This window comes from Patagioenas fasciata, chromosome Z, assembly GCF_037038585.1.
Source record: "Patagioenas fasciata isolate bPatFas1 chromosome Z, bPatFas1.hap1, whole genome shotgun sequence".
In the NCBI taxonomy this organism is placed as follows: Eukaryota; Metazoa; Chordata; class Aves; order Columbiformes; family Columbidae; genus Patagioenas; species Patagioenas fasciata.
In genome coordinates this window covers 63,433,278-63,460,597 of record NC_092560.1, presented here as the reverse complement: position 1 = coordinate 63,460,597, position 27,320 = coordinate 63,433,278, and the positions used below count along the sequence as shown (strand labels likewise).

The 27,320-nt window shown below is 40.7% G+C and overlaps 1 protein-coding gene across 2 annotated transcripts in view; it reads left to right on the top strand.

Annotated features, from left to right (window-relative positions):
• EGFLAM (EGF like, fibronectin type III and laminin G domains) overlaps positions 1-27,320 on the top strand; it is a 76,122-nt gene that overhangs the window by 26,058 nt on the left and 22,744 nt on the right. For both annotated transcript variants that reach the window (XM_071801856.1, XM_065861401.2), the window contains exons 5-13: positions 607-724; positions 989-1,124; positions 6,962-7,128; positions 15,839-15,954; positions 16,197-16,533; positions 18,985-19,085; positions 20,353-20,453; positions 21,551-21,695; positions 24,114-24,303. In XM_071801856.1, coding sequence (XP_071657957.1) covers positions 607-724; positions 989-1,124; positions 6,962-7,128; positions 15,839-15,954; positions 16,197-16,533; positions 18,985-19,085; positions 20,353-20,453; positions 21,551-21,695; positions 24,114-24,303 — 1,411 coding nt within the window. The remainder of the gene's footprint in view (positions 1-606; positions 725-988; positions 1,125-6,961; positions 7,129-15,838; positions 15,955-16,196; positions 16,534-18,984; positions 19,086-20,352; positions 20,454-21,550; positions 21,696-24,113; positions 24,304-27,320) is intronic.

Sequence of the window (27,320 nt, the reverse complement as noted above, 5' to 3'; positions counted from 1 at the left end):
TAGTAGTTGTCTGTGGGTTGCTCTTTCTGCGTTTATGTCAGAAGGACAAATAAGGGAAATACTTCAGGTCACAACAGTTAGCTAGATTAGGAAAATTGTGAGAGGTAATGGGACTGGTTTCTGCTCCATGAGAAATGAAATATTATCAGTTTACACTGCAGCAACTTGCTTCTTTCTCAGGAGTATCTACAGTTTCTGGATTTGAAAGAATAACAAAGAAACTAATAAACAAACAAAAAAAACTATTAAAAAAATAAAAATGCACCAGACTGATACCGAATGTCAGCAATAGGCTCAAGGGAGGGAATAGTATGTGACTTTGACTTCGTCAGCAAATGCACACAGTCTGCAACCTTGTGAGTTACACTGAGAAATGGGCCCAGGTCATCCCTGTGGCTTCCCCTGGGGTGAAGCTGCAGCTTGAGAGGAAACATGTGGTGCTGTGTTTGTGTTTGTTGCTTCTGAGCTGGACTGGGGATAATCCTCCTAGGAGGTTACATGGAAAATGCTGTCTGAGATCCATGAATCCCAGCTCACAGTGCTGTCCCCAGTTACATGGAACAGATTTCACAATGTTCTTATCTTCTGCTCTCTTGACTCTTGTAGGAAGTTGTCATTGGTGACCTAAAGCCAGGCACTCCTCACCGCGTTAGCGTTGGAGCATACGGCTGGGCAGGGAAAGGACGACCCAGCATGCCCAGAGACGTGACAACCTTATCCCAAGGTAACACTGCACACATGGCTTTCTCCTGTGAAAATGGCAGGGCACATATCTGTAACACAGCAGGTCGCTTGCACCCCAATCTCTGTCATGTGCAGTATTGTAATATTTTAGTATTACTTTTCCACAAGTGTGGGGTATTGGAGGGGCAAGACATGAGGGGAGGAGCCTATGACTTTGATTCCCAAGTCTGTGGGTACTGGGTTATTTTGTGTATTAGTCCATCAGCTGCTCTAATGCCATCCCTTTGCATTTCTTCTGGCTTAGATAAGTGCATGCCCCCTGCGCCACCCTATCAGCCTCAGATTGTGGTAGTTTCTGATTCAGAAGTTGCATTGTCCTGGAAGCCTGGAGTGAGTGAAGGAAGTTCTCCCATCCAGTACTACATGGTGGAGTTTATCAGGCAAGTTTGCCAGTGAAGTCTGACTTTCAGTGTTTGTGCAGTACAGGGGTTTTTTTGCTTAAACTGCACTTTTAAACTGCGTATAGAGTCTTCTCATGATTTATTTACTTATTGTGTATAGTACACTTAGTTTTCCTCTCAATGTATGTTGAATTACCCTGAAAATTTAAAGACAAAACTAGAAATAATCTAATTTTTTATAAAATCACCAATAATTCATACCTTCCGATTGAAGAAAATAAGATCTAATTTGATCTGTTCCTTCTCATAAAGGAACGGGTGAATGAAGTTTTAAGTTTCTCCTGTCATCAAACACAGAAAACAGTCTGTGGCAGAGCAGTTCCCTTGAGCAGGAATACCTTGGGCTGCTATAAGAAATAATCCACAGATTGCAAACTCATATGTTGGGCAGTTTTACCTGGCGAAAGTCTTTTGGGTCTTGAGCTTGCAGGACTCAGGCTTGTTTTGCTGTCCTAATGCTAATCAGATTTACATGAAACATGGACCCTACTGTTTAGATTTTTTAGGGGAAGGTGGACTGTTGGTGTTTTGTTTGTTTGTTTGTTTTTCTTTTATGTTGCACTCTGTAAAATTTGCAGTAATAGAACTGAACTGTGAAAAGTTACCAATCAGGTTGCTTTTATAAGATGCATATGTAGGGTCAGGAGAATTACTTCTTTAACTACTCTGAGCTGTAAATGTAAAAAAAAATTGTTCTCCAGAAAAACACATTCATTTTTAAAAATAAAAATTATTAAAACAGACAGAAAGATCTATTGGTTTTCAGTGCTGAAATTCTGGTTGCAATCTAGAATAAATTGATATAATGAAAAGAATTCCCAGGCTGAAAGCCTGCTTGTGAACTTACGTTGCAGTTTTGTGTTTGAATTAAAATGCTCCATATTTAGTGGGAAGCCATACAGTGTTCATTGCATTGGGAGACAGGACATGATGGCTGAAGATACATGTAAACTCTACTGTAGCATTACTAAGGAATTTCTCTAGTATCTATTTTTTGGATACACTAGTTATCTGAACCCTTATCTCTTCTCCCCATATCTTCACGCTTGTTAGCTTGGTGGATGGGGAAGGCATTTCCTTGGGTTCTGATTGACTGCACTTCTGCCCCCGTGCTTTTGCTGGAAGTTGGAGCCTGCAGGTTTATGTACACCTCTTCATAGCACTGGGGAACTGCTAATGGGCACCATCATCTCCATCTGACACACTGAAAGTGCACCCTTGAATGCTTTTGTTCAGCCAGGGAGTGGAAAGCTGCCTTTACTGCTGAAGTCGAAAGATGAGAGTAATTGAAATTTTGGTGTTTCATTGTTTTCAGACTTAAGGAAAGAATTTGATAACAGCACAGTGTTTTGATTACACTGTTTAGTTTGAGGTTTAAAGCTAAGATGGTAGTGTATTTGTTAATTTTGGGATTATGCACTCTTAGACTTGGAAACTTGATTATATATTGTGAGAAAGTTCAATGAGCCACAAGCTGTAACAGCAGTTAGAGGTAAAGATTTAACTTTAAGCTCTATTGTGTTTTGTTGCATATAGATTTAATTACTATAGAATGTATTAGCATGACTTAAAGCTGTTCAATTAAACCAATATAAAACCAAAACAAAACAGTGCAAGTAAATTTATAATGAAATCCTCTTATGTAAAATAAATAGAATATTATCCTGTTATTTTGCAAAATTAATGACTTTCTTGTGCAAATCAGTAATTTCTCTTGGGTGAAGCACAATCCTTTTAACTATGGCATTGTTTACACCATTTCAGTTTTCTTAGAACTAACTTTATGGCTTTAACCTTAGAAGAGCCATGCTGGGAGACTGAGATGAGGGAAAAATAGTCATTTCATTTGCTCAGGTCTGATACTGGGGATTAAAACCTCGTGAAAATTCACTACATCATTAGTTGTTTGCATATACCAGAATCTAATTGGAACCAGAGCTAACCTGCAGCCTGTTTCTGCTTGCGGTCTAAATTTGGACCTTAATTTAGGCACTTTCGTGGGATTATCAGAGAACATTTTGGTTTGCTGTATGCAGTGGAGGGCTTCAGATGGTTTCAGAAGTAGGATGACCTGGTCTAACTCAGGCTCTGCTCTGCTGTTGACTGTAAGAGGCCGCTAAGGAGACCATAATCCCAATTTGGCTAAATACTGAAAATCAGGAGGGCAAATCTAGGCCCACTGCTCATGGTACAGTTCATAGGAAATGTGTGGAAGAATATGCTAAACTCAAAATAGCTAATGGTGTCTGTGAAAGCTTGCAGGCTCAGTGTAAATAGTTTGTTGATTTATGCTGAGAAATAGTTTATGACAAATGGTATTCTTATGAAAGCTTCCAAAGTGAGACCCTGGACTTAAACATACTATCATAGAATCACCATAAAATCATAGAATGTCCTGAGCTGGAAGGGACCCACAAGGATCAGAGTCCAACTCCTGTCCCTGCACATGACAACCCCACAGTTCACACCATGTGTCTGAGGACATTGTCCAGTCTCTTCTGGAACACTGTCAGGTTTGGGGCCGTGACACCTCCCTGGGGAGCCTGTTCCAGTGCTCCACCACCCTCTGGGGGAAGAACCTTTTCCTAATGTCCAACCTAAACCTCCCCTGGCACATCTTCCTGATATTGCCCGCCCCGAAAGGTTTATCCCTGAATCCATTCCCTATTGAACGATCTGTCCCTGATGCTGTACTGAACTGTGCAGTCATATTCATTTTTTTTTACAAGGAGCCCAAAACAACAGATCTGACCAATCAGACACCTCCTAATGCCCAACAAAAGTAACTTTAATACTGTTTTCCTGATTAATGTATTAAACAGATACATCTGCCACAACATTTACCTCACTGTTTGTGGAAGTTAAATCCTTGAAAAGGAAATTAATGAAGAAAGAGAGTGGAAGATGTGGAAATTAGGGAAGAAGTGCTTAACAATTTTAGACAGCATCAGAATAATATTTAACAAAAGAGTGAGGTTAGTAAATTGTCTATTTTTCCTTTCCTCAGAGTCAACCTGGCATATTGGTTGATATATTTTGTATAAAGTGTCACAATAAAACTAAATAATAATAATTACTAAAAATAGTATCCTGTAGTGTGTTATTTTCTACAATTACTATTTTCCATAGCAGATAAGAATGCATTGTACACCATATTTATTATTTCTAAGAATATTAAAAAATAATGTAGGGACGAATTTGCCACTTGAGATAAGAACAATCAAAAACCTTATAAAAATTTGATTTCTAGCAGGTGCTTCACTGTTAAATCATCTCCAGGTGATTTTAAGAGGAAGTTCAAGTGAGTATAAAATTGTTCTTTGCATCAGAAAGATTTCCTTTCTTAAGTTGAATCAGTCCCCAGGTTACAACATAAAGCAATAATCCAAATGTTTGAGTACATTTGGGTCAGAATTCTGCCCTTAATTTATATTCATGCAGTCCTATTGACTTTGCATGTATGTTTATTATCTTAAAAATGCTCTGACTTTGTCACAGGCCAGATCCTTACTACATGGCATTTCTGCGTTGGATATACACAGGTATAACTTCAAGAGCAGAAAGTGCCCATGGAATTTGTCTGATTTCCCCGTGCACAGATCAAACGTCTGCAGGGGCCCTGAGAGGCCTCAGCTAGAGACAGACAGACCTGTGCCAGACCAGGAAATGTAGCTCTGCAAAAAGATGGGAAAAGTGGCATCAAAATGACCCCCTCTGATGTAAGAGCTGACACAAACTGAAATTTTATGCAAAAAGGACCATGGAGACAGTTTTCAACAAAATGTTCACAGCTTAGAAAACATGGGAGCTGTCTGTCCCTGGACACAGTCACCAGCTGAGTTTGTTGTGTTCCTCTCCCCATCTGTTTGCCATTTTTTCATCTTGTACCGATTTGCTTGTACAGGGAGCATTCTGGAGAAATAGCAAAGGTCAAGTGATAAATCTCCCTCTTTCCTTCAGCTGCAGATACTTAAGGGTCTGCAGGCATTTCCTTTAATATTCACTTCTGCAGAGGAAATCCTGCAAAAGACAGTGGAGTTGAAGGCTAACCTACAGTTTGTGTTATTTCCTAAATCTTTGTAGGGACCAGTACCTGGTTTGAGTCGATTTATTAGATATGTGTTTCCATTTGGGTGCAGGCGTCAGCAGGGTCTGGTGCAAAGGGACTGGTGTGGCAGCTCTAGAGCTAACTGGAATTCCTTGGGTTGGAATGAGAGCCAAAAAAAGACACTCCAAAGAGAGCAAGGAAGCAATGTTAAGAGCTTTCATTTGGAAAACACTATATGTTTTCATTTTGGCCCAGGCATCAAAAGCTCAGAGAAGGGAAACAATGAAAGAGTAGCCAAAATAAATGCCCTCCTGTCTACCAGGAAATGGTGGTGGAGGGTGACTTAAGATGGTCTGTTTTGCTGTCATTACATCTTCTGCATTTGTCTGATTTTATTTTTAGTGAGCCAACAAAATATTCACACCTTGTGTGCCTTCGTGCATAGGAGCAGGGCAGCTGGGAGCTGCTGCTTTCTCGCAGCATTTCCCCTCCTGGCATAAAGCAATGAAACCTCAGTGATCAATAAATCTTGTATTGACTGGTAAAAGAAAACATACATTAACTTTGGCATTTCCTTCCAGCTGCAAATAAACACATACAGAACCCCTAGCTTGTGCTACAATTTTCGTTGCAAGACTGTTGGAGACATTTGCAGCTAGTCCTGTGTAAACACTGGTAGATTCAGGGAGCACTTGGAGGTTATTTCCTGTAATAAATATCACAAGGACATCTTAGAAAAGGACACTGGAATAATTTTCTCTGAAAGTAATTTTTGTCCCTATTTTCTTTCATAGGTTTCCATTTGAACATTTTGCGTGGCCTAGACCTAATGTTTACATTTTTATTTTGTTTGTATTGTTTACCTTCTCACTCCTTTGTCTCTTTGATAGGAAGAGACTACTTCTAGAGAAAGTGGATATAATGTGAAAGCATCAGAATACTTGAATATTTGAAGCAGCTCTCCCCTTTCTGAATTCCCTCTGCATATGAACTTCAACATTGAGACCAAACTGCCATGTGAATGGTTGTACTGATTTCAGATGGATTACAGCACACTTAAAGCAAGCATTTATTGGCAGTTCACTTCCAGTATAAATCAGGAGTTAACCAGACATTGTCCGAAGGCAGATATAGGAATTTGTTACAAAATCCACATACATAGACCAGGTTCTCTGCACTATTGTTCTGGGTTTTTTTGTTATTTTTTGCTTGTTTGTTTGTTTGTTTTTTAGTGTATGTTTGTATTCTGAAGTGAAATTGGATCCAGATTTTCCAGTGTGGGTGGATTGTGAGATCAAATGTTAGATTCTCATCCTCCTAGTATTTTTATATGTTTGAAGAGACTTGGTGACGTTACAGCACAAACCCTTAGTAGTAAACCAGGATCTTTTCCTCTATTGCAAAGTATACAGCCAAACAGGGCATCAGGAACTGCCAGGAAAGTGTCTCCACTTGAAAACCGTGAACCCAAAATCCATGAGAACAGATAAACAGAACTTGATTTGTCAAATTGTCCTCTAAACCTCCTCTTTGGCTGTATAAGGAAAATCAGAGTATTGTTTTTGTCTCACTGTGTAGTTTTGATATCACAGACTTCGCAGCTTAGTGATGTTTACACAGTCTGGCCCCTTAAGAGTGAAGGATTTCAGTGATGATTTAGCAGGCTTATATCTCATTTATTTGTGCATTTCCCAGGGAAGTTTAAAGGCAATTAATTTTTACAGCCAGCTTTAATTATTTATGATCTTGGCTTTTTTTGATCCTGAAGGCCAGACCTTGACAGCAATTGGACAGTAATAAGAGAGCAGATCCAGATGGAGTCCATGGTTCTCAAGGGACTTCTCCCAAACACCAAGTATCAGTTTGCCGTCAGAGCAGCAAACTCCTATGGATCGAGCCCCGCCAGTGCACCAAGCGATGTCATTCGAACATTCCGTAAGTAGAACTGCCTTTTTTGTAATTAAAGCCACATAATAATAAAGTATATCTGTAATTAAAGTGTATTGGGGTGACCTGTGGAAGGCTTCTGGTGGAAAGGACCATTCTACAAGCACAGGCACCCCCTGTTTGACATGTCTTGGTGCTGTCTGTGGAGCTTGCAGCATCCTGTGAAAGTCAAGCCGCAAGCAAAGATTTGAAAAGCTCCAGGCAGAAGCACCTTCATGCTGTTTTTCTGCTCTGGAGATCACTGCCAGATATTTTTGAATCACTACTTACTGACTTTTGTGCTGGCTTCGTGCAGAATTGATAAGTGAATATTGTGCGGAGAAATGAGAGAGACAAGTCTGTTGTTCACCTTTCTTTATGTTCTAGGAAACCGAGCTGTAAATATTACATTTATAATTGAAAGAACTCAGGAAGACCAAGGCAAATCTGTACTATTTTCTGAAGATTAAGGCACTGAAACTATTAGGTACAATCATGAAAATAATGATATAAACAAAAAAGCATCCCTTTTTGATGAGAGCAAAAATATTAGGTGAAAGTGCATTCATACTTGAATAATCAGAACTTGTTAACAATTGTATTCACATTTGTCTAACAATGTAGGCCATGCACATTGCAATAAGAGGTAGGTCCTGCACACACCTCGTGATGACCTTCCTTGAGATGTAATCCTCTGTCAGTGCTCATGTTTCTGTGGGCTGACTTTGAGGTGCTGTTTCTCCTCATCACCCCCAAAGTCATAGCTGTGTGTGAGAATCCAAATCAACATGATGCAGAACAAATTGAGATTCATGCAAATCACATCTCTTGCACAGCAAAAACCCAATGTCACAAAGAGAGTCAATGCAGGAAGCAGATCCAAGGCTGGCGGGATGTGGGCACTAACTGAGATGTATCCTTAATGTGCCAAACTTGTTTAAATGGTGTCAGTACTTTTAAGTTCCAGTTTTGAAGGCATTTATAGGGGACAGAATACCATGCAAGAAAATGCCTGGATATAATTATAGCAGATTAATGATCTATAAAAAAGAACAACCATACTGACTTCTTTTCTCATCTGCATGCTCAATTGCAAATCATCTTTAGGTAACAGGTAGAAAATGAGCAGCTGATATTCAGGTAGGAGTGTGAGCTCTGCAAGAAGAATTTGCGTGTTGCAGAAATGTGGACCACATCCACCAGTTGAACCTGCTAAGGACTTATTTCTAAACTGCTTCCCTACCTTGGAATTCCTTCTTTTCATTGGCAGTTCTCTTCTCTTCTATGGCAGTTACCATTTTTTCCCCTCTGTCATAAATTCAGCCCCATGAGCAGTTTGCATGAAGTTTGTTATGACTGCTGAACTCATAAGTTTAACCTCTGAAGCAAATGTTTGTGAAAACTACAAAGGTGTGGCACGCTCTGTGATTCCTTGGCCCTGGGATCCTCAAGGGCCAGCTCCTGCTGCCTCAGACACGTTTGTGTGCTCCTTGGTATCCTGTTTATCTTTGGGTGTGAATAGCTACATTCTTCCGTCAGAAAAGATCAAGTTTTTCAGCTTTGTTAATCAGGGTGGAGTAGTTTTCACGCTCTGCTTATTACTGTGGCACTCTGGGATAGCCGCTTTGCCTTTGGAAACTGCCTGTTCTGCAGAGACCTGTCAAGATAGCTCTAAAACATAGATTTTGCTGAGTAGAGCTTGGAATCAAATTCACGCCTAATGTTTATAAACATTGATTTCTAGAGAGGTTCACAGGGGACATGAGCTTTGTGCCTGGATCAGATCTGAAAACTGAATATATTATGTATGTCACACTGCTCTCTGAATAGGCTCGAAAACTCTGTGCCAGTTCCTGGTGAGCACTGTAGTTGAAAGGCTGGTCTCCTTGCACCAAGGGGCTGGCAATGTTCCTGGAAGACCCTTGTGAGAGTGCAGATCTGCCACAGCCTGGGCCCACGTCATGTCCGTGATGTGCTCCAGCCCTGTACCTGGCCACTTGTACTTCAGGCTACTTCAGCAAACTCGGGGTCCTTTGGCAAATGCAAATGTTGTTGTTTTGCCAGTCTGGTCTTAGTTTCCAGGGTGGATTTTGCAAATAGGCTTAAAACTTCATATAACCACTACCCGTGAAAACCTGTGTTATCTTTTGGATACCTGTCTTCATAACAACCGTTCTTTTGCAGAGCAAGGAGTCGTGTTCAAAGACAGCAAAATTTGCGTGCTTTCAGAAATAAATTCTGTGACTTTCTGGAATCAGGAGTGTAACTGAGTATTGAAGCTCCCACTTGACTTTAGTGGTGATGTCTGTGTAAGAAACTGGTTTGATGTAAACCAGATATACAACTACATTGTGCATTAATAGAAAAACTAAACTTCTGTTGTGAAAAAATGTCCTTGATTAAAGCCATGCATAGGCTGAACATTTTTTTTTCCCCCAAACACTAAAATACTCTGAAGAGTGATTTAAACTGTTGGCAAGTTTAATGTAACATAAAGTGCATGCTAAGCTTAGGAGCAACCAAGTGAAACTCACTCCTCGTTCACATTATGTACCTATGGGTATCTTCTCCATTCTAGTAGCCAGAAAGCCAGTGGTTACGTTAATAATTCACTTTGGTTGCTCAGGTATAGATATTCAGTGGCTCTGAGGTCTCCTAGGTCTGGTGGGTTTTCAGCTGTCACTGCAGGAGGACAAGTTCCTCCCAGACATCTCCCAGACACCGAACAGTCCTCTGGGGATGTCTCAAGTACCGTAATGCATCTCAAATGGCTCCAGATGCCTGAGTTTCTCAAAGTGCCAGCAGATACCTCTTAGACACCTGTGGCTACTGGACATTCAGCTGACATGTCTGAAAATGATGCACTTTTGCTCTTTGGGGTGTGCATTGTAGGAGTTACTACCATCATTATTAAAATGGTGCCTTCTTCCATGTAAACAGTGAAACATGCCACCGATATTTGATGCTATTTTCTGAGTGCCTGTATATTCCTGAGAAATACCTGAAATATCTTAGGAAGCTGGCAGACGTCCATACGATGTCTGGCTCTTTTGCATTACACTTAGTCCAAATAGTGGTGACAGTAAGGTCTTTAGTGTGTCGGCATTTTAAAAAATTGTAGTATTATGTTTGTATATCCTGGATTTTATGCTTGTTTTGAAATAATTAGTACTTTTTAAATTATTATTTTAACTGAAGAACAAGTTCCCAGAATTACCTCAAATGCAGTAGAACTTCAGGGTCTGTGTTGCATTGTGTAGGGTCTCTTGCAGCTCTTCTAGGCAGTCTGAGACAGAGATGGGTCTTGCAGACACTGAGTCCATGCTACTTGAGAGTGTTTGCATCTGGGGTTTATCTCAATCACACATGTAATTCTTCCATTTTGGTTTTAGAATGTGGCTGGCTTTGCAGTACTCTTGTCTGCATTGTTTCAGGTCAGCATAGGGAACTCGCCTTTGCTAAAAAGTTCCTCAGAAGGGTTGCTGATGGTATCATCTATGTGACAGACCTCCCAGGGTCTGTGCAAGTAGCACACGTGGCCTTGATTATAAGCAGTTAGCCCTTACTTGGTAAGAGTTGTATGCTTTGTTTATGTTACATTGCTCAATTTTGAGGGAGGAAAACAAGGGCAAGTTTCCCCAAGGGTCCTAATTGCTTGGTGATTTGGTTTATTTTTTTTTTTCTAGAGGGAAAAGTTGTGATAAATAAATTTTTGTTGTCTTTCTTAATTACAGATGGAGTTTGCAGGTATTTCACATATATTTTTGGTTTTTTTTCTATATCAAATCTTTCAATGTGTCATGGGCAATTTACTTGAAAAAAAGTTTTCAAATACCAAGTTTAGTAACAACAAAACAAACCATCACAAAGAAAAGTGTCATCACCTGCATCGGTTAAATACCCTTCATCTCCTGGGGAAACAGATGGGGTTTGCTCTCCGCCTGGAAGGTCACCAGCCTTGAGCTTTGCCAGACCAACAGAGGAAGTGTCTTCTGTTTAAAAATACCCTTCTGCTTGTCTCCACAGCAAATGTGAAAGAAGTGGCTGCTTAATCTGGGTACATCCCTTCCTCTGGCCCTGGCCGTTACCACCAGGCTCATACTGAGTGAGGCATTTGCACAGGTGCTTAAATATTCTGCATGGTGCTTGAATGTGTCTGCTAAGGCTCAGGAACAGCAAAAGAACAGTCCCTTGGGCCCAAACCTTGATGTAGATGATGGTGATGTGTCTTGGAGATAGCAAATGGAGAATGTTTTCCACAGAACTGCTTCCTGCAGGTCTCCAAAAGCTTTACAAAGGCAACATTCATATTTATACAGACAGGGACAAAAAGCAAGAGACAAGCCAAGCAATATGCAGTCCTCCACTGTGAGTCACTGACAAGAATAAAACTCAGATTAAAATGTCCCTAATGTATTTTTGATTTAGACCTGTGAGAGGTTTTGCATGAAGGCGATCAGTCTGTTAACACCTCCATTCAATCTGCCTGCATTGCAGTGACCAGTGATGTACCCGCTATGCTCTCTGGTGTCTCCTCCTCAGTATGCTGGTGGCCACCTAGTAGGAAAAACAAAAGTTTGTGTGGCTTTCTGTTTGTTTTGAGAAATATTTCTTTGGTAGAACTTAATCCCTGATTATTGGAAAATAAGCTGTCTGAAGTTCATGACCTACCACAAGTTTTACAATTAATTATGAAACAGGACAGGCTTAATCTCCTTGTACAGTGAAACACTGATTTAATGAAATACAGCACACTTACAATCTCTGTAGTCATTGTTTTGATATTTGCAGAGTATCACTTTGCCTAATTGTCCCTGATTTGCCACCCATTGTGAGATGAGCTCTCCACCAAAGCCACACAATGCACTCAAGATATGGGCTTGCACGGGGCTTTGTCTACAAAAAGTCATGTTAGCTTCTCTGCTTTCTATTATTTTGCAGTTTTGTTGCATCATGTCACATGTGGATATCCTGTCACATCCAGTGAGCAAACACTAAATGTAGGGCAGAGCAAGGTGACTGAGAAGCCAATGGGCTGTTAGATGGTCTCATCGTTTGTTTGTGTACTTACCTGTATAAATTTAGGCATAGTTAGAAGAGAGTATTGCTGCATGTCTTCATTGCTCCAAGGTGTGCTATGTGTTACCAAAACTGCGCACAGATCATCAAGTAATGCAGCATGTGCTGGCTGAAACTCAGAGCCAGAGGGAGTCAAAGCAGAAATTTGGGACCTAATATTTAAGAGTATGGATATTAGGACACCTTCTGAATTTATACTTTTGCTAGTGATGCCACTTATGTCCTGAAGGTCTTTGAAGAAGAGCCTCAAAGCAGTCTTTTCTACCAGTAACAATAAGCAATACTTTCTTTGCTCTCTCCAGGCTCTAAATGTTGTACCAGTGCAATGAGGTGAAAGGAATCATTATCTCGTTTAAAATAGTAGGTACATTTAGTCTCCCTAGATCTTCTGTTGCAAAGACATGTAACGTTTTGGTCTGCTAGATGAAAGAGACACATGTTCTGTTTGGGGATCGGGCTGTCTCCGCTAAGTTACCAGATCTCACTGCGTGCTGGGGGTTCTTGATGTAGTTTGGTGATAAGTCCACTCAAATCAGGAGAGTTAACTCTTCTGTAAAACTGGCATGGCATTAAAATTATATATATGTAAGCAGGTGTGCACACCTGAATGTGAATTTGAGGCCTAACATTTTCCTATATGTGTATATGGAGATACTTTATGCTCTGTATTGCTTCATTCCTGATGTTCTTCTTGAACCTAAATCCCATTAAACCAACAGAAAGTTTCCTTTAAAAGAGAAAAAGTGTGGCAGAATTTGGTCTGCACTGTTTCCCTGAAAATAAGGCAGGGTCTTATATTAGTTTTTGCTCCAAAAGATGCTTACTTTTCTACATGTATATCTGCCTGAACTACTTAAATTCATTTTTTTAAATGAACTGTAACTAGGGCTTATTTTTGGAGTAAGGCTTATATTTCAAGCATCCTCAAAAATCCTGAAAAAGCATGCTAGGGCTTATTTTTGGGGTGGGTCTTATTTTTGGGGAAACAGGGTACAACAGATGTTTATTTTGTAGCTTGTGACTTCTAAATTAGAAAGGGGAGTTTGTGTCTCACAGCTTGTACAAGTATAGATTAGATTTCTTTTCCTGACACAGGACTGTGATTTTTCCTTTCCTTTTCCCAGTTTAGCTTTATGGCTTCTGTTACTCCTAGGGAAATCACATTTTAATGTACTAGAAGGACTGAATTAGTTCTGAAATAGTTTCAGACACACAGTATAAAGGCAATAAGTAATATCACGCATGTGACTTAAAAGCAGCAGTATTGTAGTGAGCTAAAAATTGGTGCATCTGCTGGGAGCTGAGTTAGTGCTGGGCTCTGTTTTGTTCGTATATAATTTCTGTTAAACTGCAAGTCACATTTGTAATGCTTATGTTTGAGGTTTTGCACACTGAAATTCTTTTGTAAAAATGCATGTCTTCTAAAAGCACTGTTGCCAAAGAAGGAGCTTCTGATGCAGTGATGGATGGAAGAAGTCAGCCTTGCAGTTGGACTAGATGATTGCTATAGGTACCTTCCAGTGCAACCTATTCTATTCTATTCTATTCTATTCTATTCTATTCTATTCTATTCTATTCTATTCTATTCTATTCTATTCTATTCTATTCTATTCTATTCTATTCTATTCTATTCTACTCTACTCTACTCTACTCTACTCTACTCTACTCTACTCTGTTCTGTTCTGTTCATCTTTCCTACTTGGACTAAAATTATCCTGTGGTCCTGATGAACCTGAGTGACTATACAGGTGAATACTAAGAGGAAGATATTTTGACCACATTTGGATAATACCTATTGTTTTCCATACTGAATGCAGGATTGCAACCAGTTCATAAATGTGCAGTCTGTTTCTCCAGTAGTAAACCTTTGCCCATGCATTCACAGTCACCCACAGAAGTTATCAGGATGTAGTTTATCCAGTTAGCCTCCTCTCATTACCAGTGATAAAGCTATGAGGTCTCTGCTTACCACAGCTGATAGAATTCTGTGCTGAATAATGATGTTTAATATACAGTTAAAGTGTATTATTTACAGATTATTAGGTATACCTATTAGAGTGGAAAAGTTTATACACTTTCTTTCCCAGCCTTCCATGTTGTTTTGTTTTCAAATGTGTATGCTTCATTACCTCTACTCATCTGCTTCTGTTTTTTCTGTATGCTCATGTAACATGTAAGGCCCATTGATAAGTAACTCCGACAGAGTGTATGGTGGGTAACCAATTAGCCAGGCTTGCATGTGTATCTGGTGCACATATGCTTGGCTTCATAACTCTCTGCCAGGATTTCTGAATTGCAGTCACGGCAAAGGAAAAGAGAGTACAATAACATTTAGACAAGTGCTCTTCTGCCTGAATCAGGTCAATGAGATGTTTTTTCTTTATCCTCCACTGAGGTGGGACATGGGTGACCCCAGTGAGACAGGCTCAAAGGGTCCGACAGCACTGTGCCCACCCTGCTCCCTCTGAAAGCCTGCTGAGCCTCATTAGTGTTGTCTGGCTCCATTGAGTTGTTCAGTGGTGGCAGTGAAGCTCTCACTACCATCGGGTGGCATTTTCTGGGTTGTCAGGTCTCCTTTCTCCCAACAGCCACTGCCCAGCAAGACTTTGTGTCTCTCCATGTTGCAATGCAGAGTACCTGCTAACTTGGAAGAAAATACAGACAGCTTGCAGCTGCTGAAATAAAGCACACATGGTCAACCTGTACAGAGGTTTTGTAAAGTAAGGGCTACCTATGCTGCTTTTAAGTGACTACAAAATATTTTATGATCAAGGCAAATTTATGAAGTCTGTTGTTTTAATATTTATCAAATGTTCATCAATTCTTGCTTAAATGACAAGTAATAACAGTGATGAAGTTACCCATATTATCTTTCGTCAAGTTTTCTGTTAAATTGTAACACCTAAAAAGCATAAAACATTTTTTAAGCAGAATTTGCTGTGTAAAGTGCAGAAAAGTGTGGATGTTTTCTACAAGGACTCTCTTACTGTTTAAACTGGACATTGCCAGTCTGGAGCCCTTCAGCGCTCCACACACCTAAAAACACATGAACTTTGTGCACATTCCTTTTTTTGAGGTTCTAAATTGTGTTTTAAAAAATAGTCTAAAATATACTTAGGATGCTAATTTGAGGAGCATTAGACCCAATGGAGGCAGAAAAAGTCCTAAGCAAGGTGTGCCAGAAAAACCTTACCTAGAAGCATCTCTTTTGCTGTTCCAATTTTTTGGTCACCAGTAGGGAGGATACAGGGCTCTGTATTTTTAAAAAGCAAAAGTTTGATCTTTTATCAATACAGTTATTAAAATGTTATCCATGCTGAAAATGTTCAGGTCTGTTCTCCTGAAAGAATGGTGGATAAAAGGTAAGTTTGCAGTGGGAGAACTGAGTTTTACCTGCTTTGTTTGGGCATCACAGTAAGTTATTAAATTAAGGTCTTCACTGTGTTTTAACTTGCATGTGTATCCCTTGGCCAGCATCTACCATCTTCAGGCTGACACTTGCATTGTCTGTACAGGGTGAACATTAACACCACTTCAGATTTTGGTGTGGTGAATCAGGGGTGGTAAGATCTGAGCTAATGTGCAAAGAGAAAAACAAAACTAAGAACATGAACTGAATATACCAGTTGTGTCTTTGTAGGCTCTGAGGAGTTAGGAAGTGGAAGCTATGGGCATCGGTATATCACAGACACAGTGACTGGTGATGATGATGGATTTGATATTGATGACTCAGACTACGACATTTACATAGAAGAGGTAAATTTCAAGATTACATTTTGGTATTCCTGTTTTCTTTATAGTCTTGATATTTTAAAGTGTCCAGTCTTGTCAGGAATTTTAATATCTGATATTATATGCTGAAACATAATAATGTGGTTGTTTCTTTTTCTTCAATGCCAACGAGTGTTGCCTCAGATCTGAACCTTGGAAAGTATTAGTTTGATTTCCAGGTAGCATTTTAGGTTTTACTGAATTTGTGTTCCTTTATTTATTTTCAGCTCAGACCACTGCCTGCTATCAAAGGAGGCAACAGAAAATTTCTGGTTGAAACTAAGGTCGCGCCAGGGTCTAGTTCCAGGCTCCTCTCACGAGTCCTTACAACCACTTCTGAACCCACCACTTCCACTCCCACCACCACACGACCTTCCACCACAGCGAGGGCAACTACAGCTCGGTCAGCAAGAAGGGGTGGCATGTCTTCCACAACGCGTCTCTTTGATCTCTCCTGTGATGAGGCCATCTGTTCTGCAGACAGCTTTTGTGTCAATGACTATGACCGGGGCGGCTCACGCTGCCACTGCAACTTGGGAAAAGGAGGAGAAACATGTGCAGAAGGTAGGTTTATGTGTGTGTGCTGATGCTGGTTTCTCTTCATCTGGAGCAAGAGGCAGCTTCATGGTAAACCATCTAAAGTGCGCTTTGGGAATGGCAGTGTGGGCTTAATGGATCCCTAAGGACAGAAGCAGCTTCCACATCCCAGTTCAGACATCATCCTCTTGGCTTGTCTTTCATCAACTAGGTTTGAAGAAGTTATTCTCTACTAAAACTGAATGCAGACCTCATGTGAAGATACATGGGGGAGGTTAATGCTCCTTCCCCCATCTAGGAGTGGGAAGGTGATGGAGCAAGGTATGCTGGCTGGCACCCAGGCCTGACAGGGTCCAGCCATGACATCCACACCTTCCAGCAGCAACATTCAACCCCCTTTGCCTTTTGCCTGCAGCTGAAGACCTGAACCACCCACGTTTCCAGTGTGATCCATCAGATGATGCTGATCCTGCAGCACAGATGTGAGACAGAGCCTCCATTGTAAAACCATCTCCAGAAGAGGCTTTCCCCATGGTCTGCAGGGCAGAACTACAGGGCAGAAGTAGTAGCCCCAGCACTTGTGTCGGGCAACCTGGGGCAAGGGAGGAGCAAAACCCCCTCCCAGGTTAAGAAAGCATGACCTGAAGCCTGGGTTAATGTGAGGAGATGTGGTTGTCCCCGTCAGGACTCGCCACATGCAGGGCAGCTGAGCCAGGGCAAGAGCTCACTGAGCTGAAGGAAGCTGTCCTGCTTCTCCTTGTCACCTCCTTGTCCTTTCCCTCTGCAGACCTAACCTTGCCCTTTTGCTGAGTCTGACATTGAGCTGATCACCTGGTGAGCCAGTCCAGCTCCCTTACCTGGCCTTAAGCAGATAATTTTTTTCCCTTTGGACTTATTTTTTGTCTGGTTTGCTGAGTGACAGGTCAAATGAATGACAAAGCTCATGCAAAGTTAGTGTCCCTTTGCTTGTAGTGGTGTCCCACCAGCTAAGAAAGAGCTGATGCATCCCTCTGCACAGCAGAGCATTGGAGACACACATTTCTTCTGCAGGCTCATGTTAGACATTCGTGATGCACAATGTCATGCATTGAGGATACAGGCACTAAGGGTGTTTGATCTCCTCCTGCTGATGGAGTAAAGAGAGCTCATTCTGAAAACAATCTGTTGTGACTCAGTGACATGGAACATCTGCAGATGTGATTTTTGGCCTTGATCAAGTGTGAAGAGTCAAGGATTTATTTGAACTGACATAACTGTATACAACTTGTGGACTGGGCTTGTTAATGTCAGTCCAAAACCACTGTTTTCACAAGGGAGTAAGCAGTAGCATCATGTGCCGATATTGCCTTGTACTGAATTTCTTCACAGCAGCCAATATTGTTAAACAGTACATTAATCTGAATGAAAATAGACCATTTTTTTTCAATCAACAGCTGCATGGTGCTCTGGTCCAGTCAGTTCTGCTTGTGATCAGGGCATGAGTTAATTGCTGTCTGCTGCAGTTACATTCAGGTTTATGGCACCACTTCTCTTCACCTCAGCCTAAAATGTACACCTGGCAAACAAAAATGCTGAGAAAGCTGTATCCAGATCCAAATACACAAGAAAAACCCACTCAGTGTTCAAATAGCAAAGAAGAATACTATGCCTCATCCTTCCCTCCTCGCTAGACTTAGATCCACTGCAAAAATAAAAATTCAGGCCTGAAACTATGTCTTTCCACAGTGCTGCTTAGAAAAATGATCTGCAAATGTAGCAGTAAGCCATCTCTCTGATTTTCTTTTTCTGTGCTGAAGACCAGATGGTCCTCTAACATAAGACAACAAAGAGTATGGATTGGTAATGCCAGCTGACAAGAACAATATGAAGCACCACAGTTGTACCCAGGGATGCAACAGGGGAATGCCTTCAGGGACTCATTTCTCTCCATCACTCCCTTTACTTTCTACCCTGAACTGACTTGAGGGAAGCACTGGAAGCTCCTGGGCTCTTATGAGCCATCCAAGGATCCTGCAGATGCTGGACGCAGCAGCTATGGAGCAGCAGTGACTAATGCGGTGTAGAGTCTGGCCACATTTCCTGCATGTGTTTTTAAAGTCCTGCAAAATGGAAAATTACTTTTTTGTCTTTCTGTTAAATTAATTCTTAAAAGGAAATAAATATAAAGTCAGTGGGTTCTGTCTTCTCTAAGACACGTGAAAATCTAGAGAAATTTCCACTGAAGCCAGCAGTTAAACTGTTTGGCCCTCAGTATCCTGTTCCTTTACAAGTTCACTAGGTCCTTTGGTATAAAGGAATTAGTTGTGAAAGGTAGTGGGAGGACAAGACAACTGATTGTTGACTGCTGCTGACTAATGGTTGTCTCTGAATGACCTCTGCCTTGCGTTTTTACTTGGTGTTATCTAGTGCTAAATGTGTATATTGATTTTTATATGGGAGAAAACTGCTAAATAACATGCTTCTGTCTTTGTTTTTCAGATATTAGTATCCAGTATCCTCAGTTCTCTGGCTACTCATACCTCACCTTTGAACCACTGAAGAACTCCTATCAGACATTTCAAATTACCCTTGAATTCAGAGTAAGTTTAAGCAATTCCGAGCTCACCTAGGAGTCTTCAGTTTTTTTTTAATCTGATTTTGATGCTGTGGACAATGGAACAATAATTTAGCTTCAATATAGCTTATAATGTAATTGTGGTGAGCCTATACATAGCCTTTTCTAAAGATTTAGTTTCACCTTCAATGAATGCACATGAAGTTGGTTAGTTAAGCCAAATTGTTTGCATCCATTATCAGTAGGCAGTGCATGAGGGAATCCTTGGGGCTAGTAATACTGATGTTGCAGACTAGCCACACTGTAAGTTGGCAAGGTTATGGCCATGTGAAAGAGCAACAGGTTCACCTGGAATTTTTGTGAATTACAGGTTAGAAGTGGCATGCAGTATCTTTGCATATAAGAAAATGTGGTCATTTTCAGCGAGCAAAATACTGCCCTATATTCAGAGTTCCTTTCCGACCTTGCAGAATTTAAGTAGGCATTATTTTACAGGTCTGAAGTTTGGGCCACTGGCTATTAATGCATGCAAGATACTGGACTACTCAAACCAGAGGTCTGAAGTGATGGGATACATCCCACAGTGACTTGTCTTAATGCTGTTTGTGTATTAAGGAGAGAACTGATAGGGCTGCCTACAGGGACGGTGGCCGAGCGCTCAGATGCACCCCTGCCCCCATGTAAGGCAGACTTGCCAGCCTCACAGCTGAAGTACAAGACTGTCACTAGAGCATCAAGTCTATTGCCTCACATGGTGATCTGACACTCCTTTGGCACTTTATCAGTTTGAAATGCAGGATGGCTGTGAAAAGCCACTGTGTGAGCTGCTATGCACATATGGAGAAGTCCCGCCTGCACAGGTTGCTCGGCTTGGAAAGTGTCAGGCTGACTGAACATGTGAAACAGAGTATGCGAACTTATGTGCAGTAAGTCTGATGTGTCTACACTTAACAGGCATGCTAGGACATTCTTGCTAGGCTTTGTGCTCAGATTTCTCATACGGGACATATCTGACAGTATATAATGCTTTCAGGCTTGTCTTTAGGCCAGTTAGTACCATACTGTAAGTAGAAAAGATCATCTTAAATAATTTAAGAATTGAGGCAATGTTTTTCTAGGTTCTTCAAATGCAGGATTCAAAATAGTTCAAACAATTTCTAATTCTGCAAGTTAAAAACTCAATCTGAAAAATGCTGTCCCTTTTCTGGAGAAAAATCACCCAGTGCTGTTTGCATTTATCTGTCACTGTGAGGCTTAGACTTTGATTTTTCATGTTGGTGCTGTGATTGCAGGCTGAATCAGAAGATGGATTGCTGCTATACTGTGGAGAAAATGAACACGGTCGTGGTGATTTTATGTCACTAGCAATCATCCGACGTAGCATCCAGTTCAGGTAAAACCTCCAGCCTAAATCTAATGCAAAGAGAAGAGGACATTGTTGCCTCCCAGGTCTTGCTATGTGTGATGAACAACTGTTGTGTCTTTGACTTCTGCTGCATGCAGTGCACTAACTGGACAGTATTACTTCATTTAACAGTTCTTCAATTTTTTTTTTCTCTTATCCTTCTTTAGTGTTTGGACATGTGCCCTATTGAACTCTTTTTAGTTGGACCTTGGTTAAAAGACAAAATGATCGATTTTTGTCAAGGCATTAGTCTGGGGTTCATTGCTATGATATCAGAAATGCTAGTGAACCATTACATTTGCTAAGCTTATGCTACATTTAGCTGTGCATAGTCAATGTTTTTGCTTCACAGCAAAAGGACCTGCAGATAATGTAGCAAAAGAAAGCATTTAATGCCAACAAGGGGTTTGGAACTTCATCTTATATCACTTGTTTAGATGGGATTTGTATGTTTTTTAAATGAAGATGGAGGATGTTTCTTGCAATCCCATAGATATGAAGCATGTGAAAGAATATCTCAAGAATCTCCTTCCTTGGGAGGCTGAGTCCCTTCAAAATGATACACAACAAAGTGGGTGGTTTGCCTTAGTTGTGGTTCTCTTCACCTGCACTGAATGGCTGTCAGGGAAAATGGCACTTTTTATGCATATGCTGCTCAACAGAGACTCTCCTGGAGGTGTCTTTGTCAATCAGTATTCAGTTTCATGTAGAATCAGTGTGTTATTAATGTGACACTGCCTTTCACCAAGGAGCTAGAAGAATTCCCAAGAGAAATTACTGTGATAGCAGGAATTTTAATAGCCTCCATCTTGAAACAGTTTCAGCTGTTGGCAAGTTTTGCAATGCACTTGGTACAGCCAGAGGATGCAAAATCTTCTCCATGGGAGAAAACCAGATAATTATGTTTGAAACTTAGAACAGATCATGTGTAGACCTGCTGCCTAATTTTCCTGTGGTCTGCTAATATGCAATGTGAAACAGAGAGGTTCCCAGGACTGAAGGGAATATTTGGACTCTAAGAACAACATTCAGTTATTTGGTTAATGTATTATTGTCATCTTGCCCTCTCTGTTTCATGCTCTCAGGTTCAACTGTGGCACTGGAGTTGCAGTCATAACAAGTGAAAACAAAATCAAACTGGGGAACTGGCACAGTGTCACATTGTTCAGAGATGGGATGGAAGGCTGGCTCAGGATGGACAATGATGCTCCAGTGACAGGAAGATCTCAGGTAGGTGGTCCTCTCCCTGCAGCTTGAACTTGGGCTTCTCAAGATTATAATGACTTTTTTTATTACCAGCAAAAGTCTGATCAGATTTAAAAGGTATATTTTTAATTATCAGTGTTGGGGCTTTCAGTGAACCAGGATCACTCTTAGTGTACAGATCATGCTTCCACATGTGTAGTCTAGAAATCTCTTAGAGGAATATCCCAGTGCTGAATCCCATCACAGTTTTTCTATCGTTCTCCGTGTTTGCTCTGTTGCCCTTCTGCTACACTTGGTTAGTCTTAGATACAGGCTGCTGTTAAAAGTTTGCCAGGTTTTACACCTGCTGTCCCTGATTGCTTCTTTTCCAAGCCTCACAAAGCTGTACTGCCGGAAAATCAGATGCATATGTGTGAATGTGTAGATGCTTATGTTTAACATGCATGTAGCCACAAAAGGTCTGTATACAAAAGTGTAATTACATGTACACCATGGGCATAGATTTAAGCACAGTAATGGAGATAGACACTCTGCCCTGTTTTATGTTAACATCAACAAACTTCATATAAGGATGACAGGATAAAATATAATAAAGGAAGATGTCTTGACTTGATCATCTGTTGCCAGGCTGGAAAACACAAGTGAAATTAAGGCACTGGAAAAAAAGACAGTTGCAAATTGTTTCAGATGTCTTTCTTCTTCCCTTTGATAGCCACAATAAGCATGCCATCCCTAGCCCTGAAAAAAAGTGGCTTCAGACATCCTATTACTTCACACTTCCACATGCAGTCACTGAAGGGAAAAAAAATGCTGCATATTTTGTTCTCGTCAGTTGAAAATGACAAAGGAAAAGATTTCAATGTCTTGTCACATGTTGCTGTGTTACCAGTGCGATGAGGCCACACAAAAGGCAAATATGAATCAGGAGAGATATGTCCAGTAAAGACTAATGCCATTGTGCAGCACTTTGGTAAGACTTCATCTGGTTATGCATGACCGTGATCATTCATAGCAAAGAAAGATGAAGTCAAAGAAGGTGCAACAAAGGACTGGTATGGGGGTTATGGTCCACAGAGTCTATTAAAAGAAGAGTTTGACAGTGGACACACATTTTTCTAGCTGCAGCTATATCAGAAAAAACTGTTACTTGCTTCAGGTGCTGCTCTTCACCAGAACTTGCTGCTCCTGTAGTACTGTTGCTCCTGTGAGTTCTCCTCAGCCCTTCCTAGTTAGAATGACCTGGGTTAGTTTCAGCAGAGTGGTAGTCCTTTCTGACCTGCTTCATTTTGACTTAAACAGTTTTAGAGAGTGCCCACAAGAGAAGTGGAGCTTGATAGACCAAGGAGGCTGGAGAACTGTGTGCTCACAGTCCTAGCATAAGTTCACCATGAAATCCTGTGGACATCTGAACTTTCTTTCACCAAAGGTTCCACCTGAATTATTTTTCCCTGCTGAAATGGAGATGTTCAATGTATTTCTGCAGTGCACTGTGCAGTGAACACCTGTAGACTCAATAACCTTGGCTTATTTATCCTGGCAAAATATAGGCTATGGAGATATAATTTATTGTTACAAATACCAGGGAGGCAGGGCAGGGGTGAAAAATCCGGAGAGCTTTCAGGCTCAAGGTCATTGCTGGCAGAAGGACACATTGGTAAATGTGAGAGTTCTGAATATTTTCTTCTAAAGGGCAGTGGGGTTATGAAACAGCCTATGAGTCAGGGGCAAAAGACATATTTTGATCAATTTATGGAAGGAATTATGACTCCATTGCATACAATAGCAGGCAATTTGACCCAATGGTCCATAACATACTGTTTATTTATTTTTTTTTTTTTTTTGGTTCCTTTCCTGTGCAATGTAGCACTGTTAGTAAATCCGTACATGTATGTTTATATAGGCAGGTTAAGGTTTAAAAAAAAAAAAAAAAAGATGGGGAATAAATTTCATGCCAGCAAAGTGAGCAGAAACCCACTGAAACTGTAGTTGTAACATGGTTTTTACTGTTGTTTTTTGTCTTTTCATTATTATATTATTCAACACTAAGCAGTTGCTGCGTTCCCTCCAAAAGGCACGATTGCTTTGGTCTGTGTCCCTCAGTACTTAGAGTTTAGAAGACACACAAATTTTGCAAAAATAAAGGAAGAAATTGCAGCAAAAGACAGATCACTATCCCTCCTCAGAACATAGTGATTTTTAAGCTTTCCATTTTGCATGAAATAGTCTATGTTATCACGATGGATTTTGGGTGCAAAAGTAACATTTAAAATGACAGACTGAGTAGAGGAATGACTAATGGAAAGGAATTACTGATGAGCAACCTGCGTATCCTCTGACACAATTCTTTGTGGAGAAAAAAAATTGATCATACGCAGTGTGGCTTAATTAGTTGTCCTGTGTTATATCTGTTCTACATCATGTCATCCTCTGTTTTCCCTTCAGGGCCAATATAGTAAAATTACGTTCCGGACTCCCTTCTATGTTGGTGGTGCCCCCAGCGTGTACTGGCTGGTCAGAGCTGCAGGCACCAACCGTGGCTTTCAGGGCTGCGTTCAGTCACTGAGCGTCAACGGAAAGATAATTGATATGAGACCTTGGCCTTTGGGGAAAGCTCTCAGTGGTGCTGATGTCGGTAAGTGCAGGGGCTTAGGGTCTTTAATCAGTGATAAACCGGGGTTACTCTTTTTGCCTGTTGAAAAAAACTGAGCAGTGGTCCAGGTGTGGGAGATGGAAGGTGTGGTCTCTATTTTTAGCATGGTATGTCTCTGTGCCTTTGAACGTTGCTTTTGCTGGGTCTGTAATAGGAGAGTTTTATCACATTGTACAAGTAAACATCTCTGAAGTATACCAAAACCGCTTGTAGACACAGTTACCCAGCACAATACTAAAACCAGTTCCCATGAGCAGACATTGTTGCCAATATTATTACGTCTGCATCAGTATTTCTGCCAGCGTCTCTCAGGATGCCTCTTCATTCTCCTGACTGACACAGTCATATCATCAGAAATCAATAGTATGTTCACTATGTTTGTATTTAAAACACTATGCACACAACAAAATGTGTTTGGCCTAAAGGCATCATTGCATTTGTCTAAAGCAATGCAGAGATCTTTCAGACCCACAGCAGTGCTGTGGCCATTACACAGGGCTTTTCACCATGAAGCCCCATTACTGCTGAGGCAAATAGGCTTTCCTGTTGACCATCCGTTTTCATTTTCAGTACGTTTGAAAAATACCATGGAATAAATTTATGAAGTGGTATTATAACATTATCTCCCCTTCACAGATAAAAAGATAGAGAAGTAGAGGGGCTAATTAACTAGTCTTTTCTTATTCATTAAGCTCAATTTCATCCATGTAATGGGCATTGAAAAAAAGGTAGGGCATAAAAATCCTTGCTTTAATGACCTCCCTTTGTAAACAGTTTAAGACTAAGAGTGAACCCAAGTCAGAAAGCAAGTGGTAAAGGCAGGAAATAGATGCCATGTCACTGAACACTCCATGCTGTGCTTCAGCCACAAAGTCATATTTCTTCTTTTCGATACCTGGGCATTTGGCATCTCAAGAAGGAACCGATTAATGAGACAATTCTGAACAATTGCTCTGTATTCTCTAGATAACATGAACAAACTTCTGTGCCATGTAGGGGAGAACAAAGTGGCCCAAGAAACAGATGCTGGAAAGAATCAGACTTTGGAAGCAGAGTAATTTCACGATAGAGTGAGAATCTGTGGAGTTTAGATAGATAGATGAAAGTCCTGCTGAACTTCTCCAAGACCTAATCTCTATTGCCTTTTGGGTTACAGCTAGCTTCATTCCCATCCATGAATGCTCTATTTACTACTGCATTAACAATCAACATCAACAAAAATAAATGCTGGGTTCTGCCATGTGTGATTCAAAACTGAGTGATAGAGACTTAGTGTCCTTACCTGGCTGCACATGCTTATATGAAACTATACCAGGAGAGACTTGCAAACAATATGGCATATAATTCAAGCTTAATATAAACAGATTGCACGTGAACTATACTATGATTTAGGGATGTTTTTTACTGGCTAGTCTTTTGTTTCTTTTCTATTAGCATAGTGTATAAATCAGGGGTGCTCTGGTACATGGACTGCAGAATTGAGGGTGAGGAGGGGAAGGGTCCATCCTACCCCTGCTCCACCGCTACCAGCTGCAGAAGTCCCACCAGATTGCGAGCTCTGATGAAAGACGCAGTGCTCGTGGTTTGGAGGAGGCACAGGAGAACCCTGTGCTCCTGTGACCCCTTCCCTCCTTTCTCATCTGCCACTGCACCAAAGCAGATGCAGCCATCAGACCTGTGATTTGCCTTGTCGATGTAGTCACCTGTGCTAGCCCAAAGGCAGCAATAAGTCACTGAGATATTATGAGAGCAGCCTGTCCTTAAATACCAAGACTTCTGCAGTTCAAGCTCTCCCTCGAACCAGTGAGCCTCTGACTTTTCCTGTTATTGTCATCTTCCTTGTACTTTTCTGTTTCTCAAAGACTTTGTTTAACTTTGGTCTGTTTCAACATGCTGCCCCCATTGACCAACAACACAGTAGACGCAGTGAAGATGAGCGTTGTCTTAGTTTCCAGTTTGCATCTCAAAGTCGATACACTAGGTCCTTGTTCATCCACGTCTTGACTCTGTTTCCTCCTCTATAAAGCAGAGCTAGTGCTCTTTCTGTCACCATCACAATAATCCATGGGTATGTGAAGGATCTCAGAGACTAGATAACCTATCCTTCTCTGGTTCTCCATGGCCATTACAGTGTAGCCCCAAAGGGAAAAAGATGTCTCCGTGAGCATTGCGAGCACCTCTGCTCCTATGGCTGAGCATGGGGCAGCCATCTGAAGGGCTAATTGTTCCCTACCGTGTAGAAAGAGTATGTATGCCCTTTCAGGGGACTTGTATATTTTCCTTGTGCTCCTTGGGTTAGCCCTGGAGCTCTGTGTTATGACTGCTGTATTCATTTGACTATTGCATAACCTAACTTTACAGATATAATTTTTAAGAAGCAAATAAGAAAATCAGTTGTTCTACAACAATTTCAGCTTAATTCCAGCAAGAAATCATCTCCTTGTTATTTTAGTTGATGTGCCAGCATGGTAGAAATGCTTCCTAAAAAAGACACGTGCTGATGATATGGATCCCTTTTAGTGCAGACAAGAGGGCTGGCAACCTCATTTTAGTTAATAGGATTAGTTGATGGTGATTAACACCTTCCATGCTTACAATGGTGTGAACTTCCAGTGAACAAAGAAGCACTTAAGGTAATTGAAATTAAACAAGTCACAGTGCTTGTAAACAAGCTGGAGAGATTTCTGTTTTATGAGAAAATAAAGACAGGAACAAGAGCAGGAAAAAAGTAATCCATGGAATGATTGAAAGCTAGAACTGTCATGGTTTGTTAAGAAGGACTAATTTTTGCTGGTTTTAAGGTATCTTCCTGGTCTGGTACTAAAAAAAAAAAGAAAAAACCTAAAAATAATGTTACCTTGTCTAAATTGCACACCATTTAAAAAACTGGGAAATAATCTAGGCAGGAAAGCAAATCCTGTTAGTTAGGAGCATTGATTAACAGCCATATTTCTTCTTTGCCGAACTTCTCTGATAAACCAGTGTTCTGGCTCTGTGTT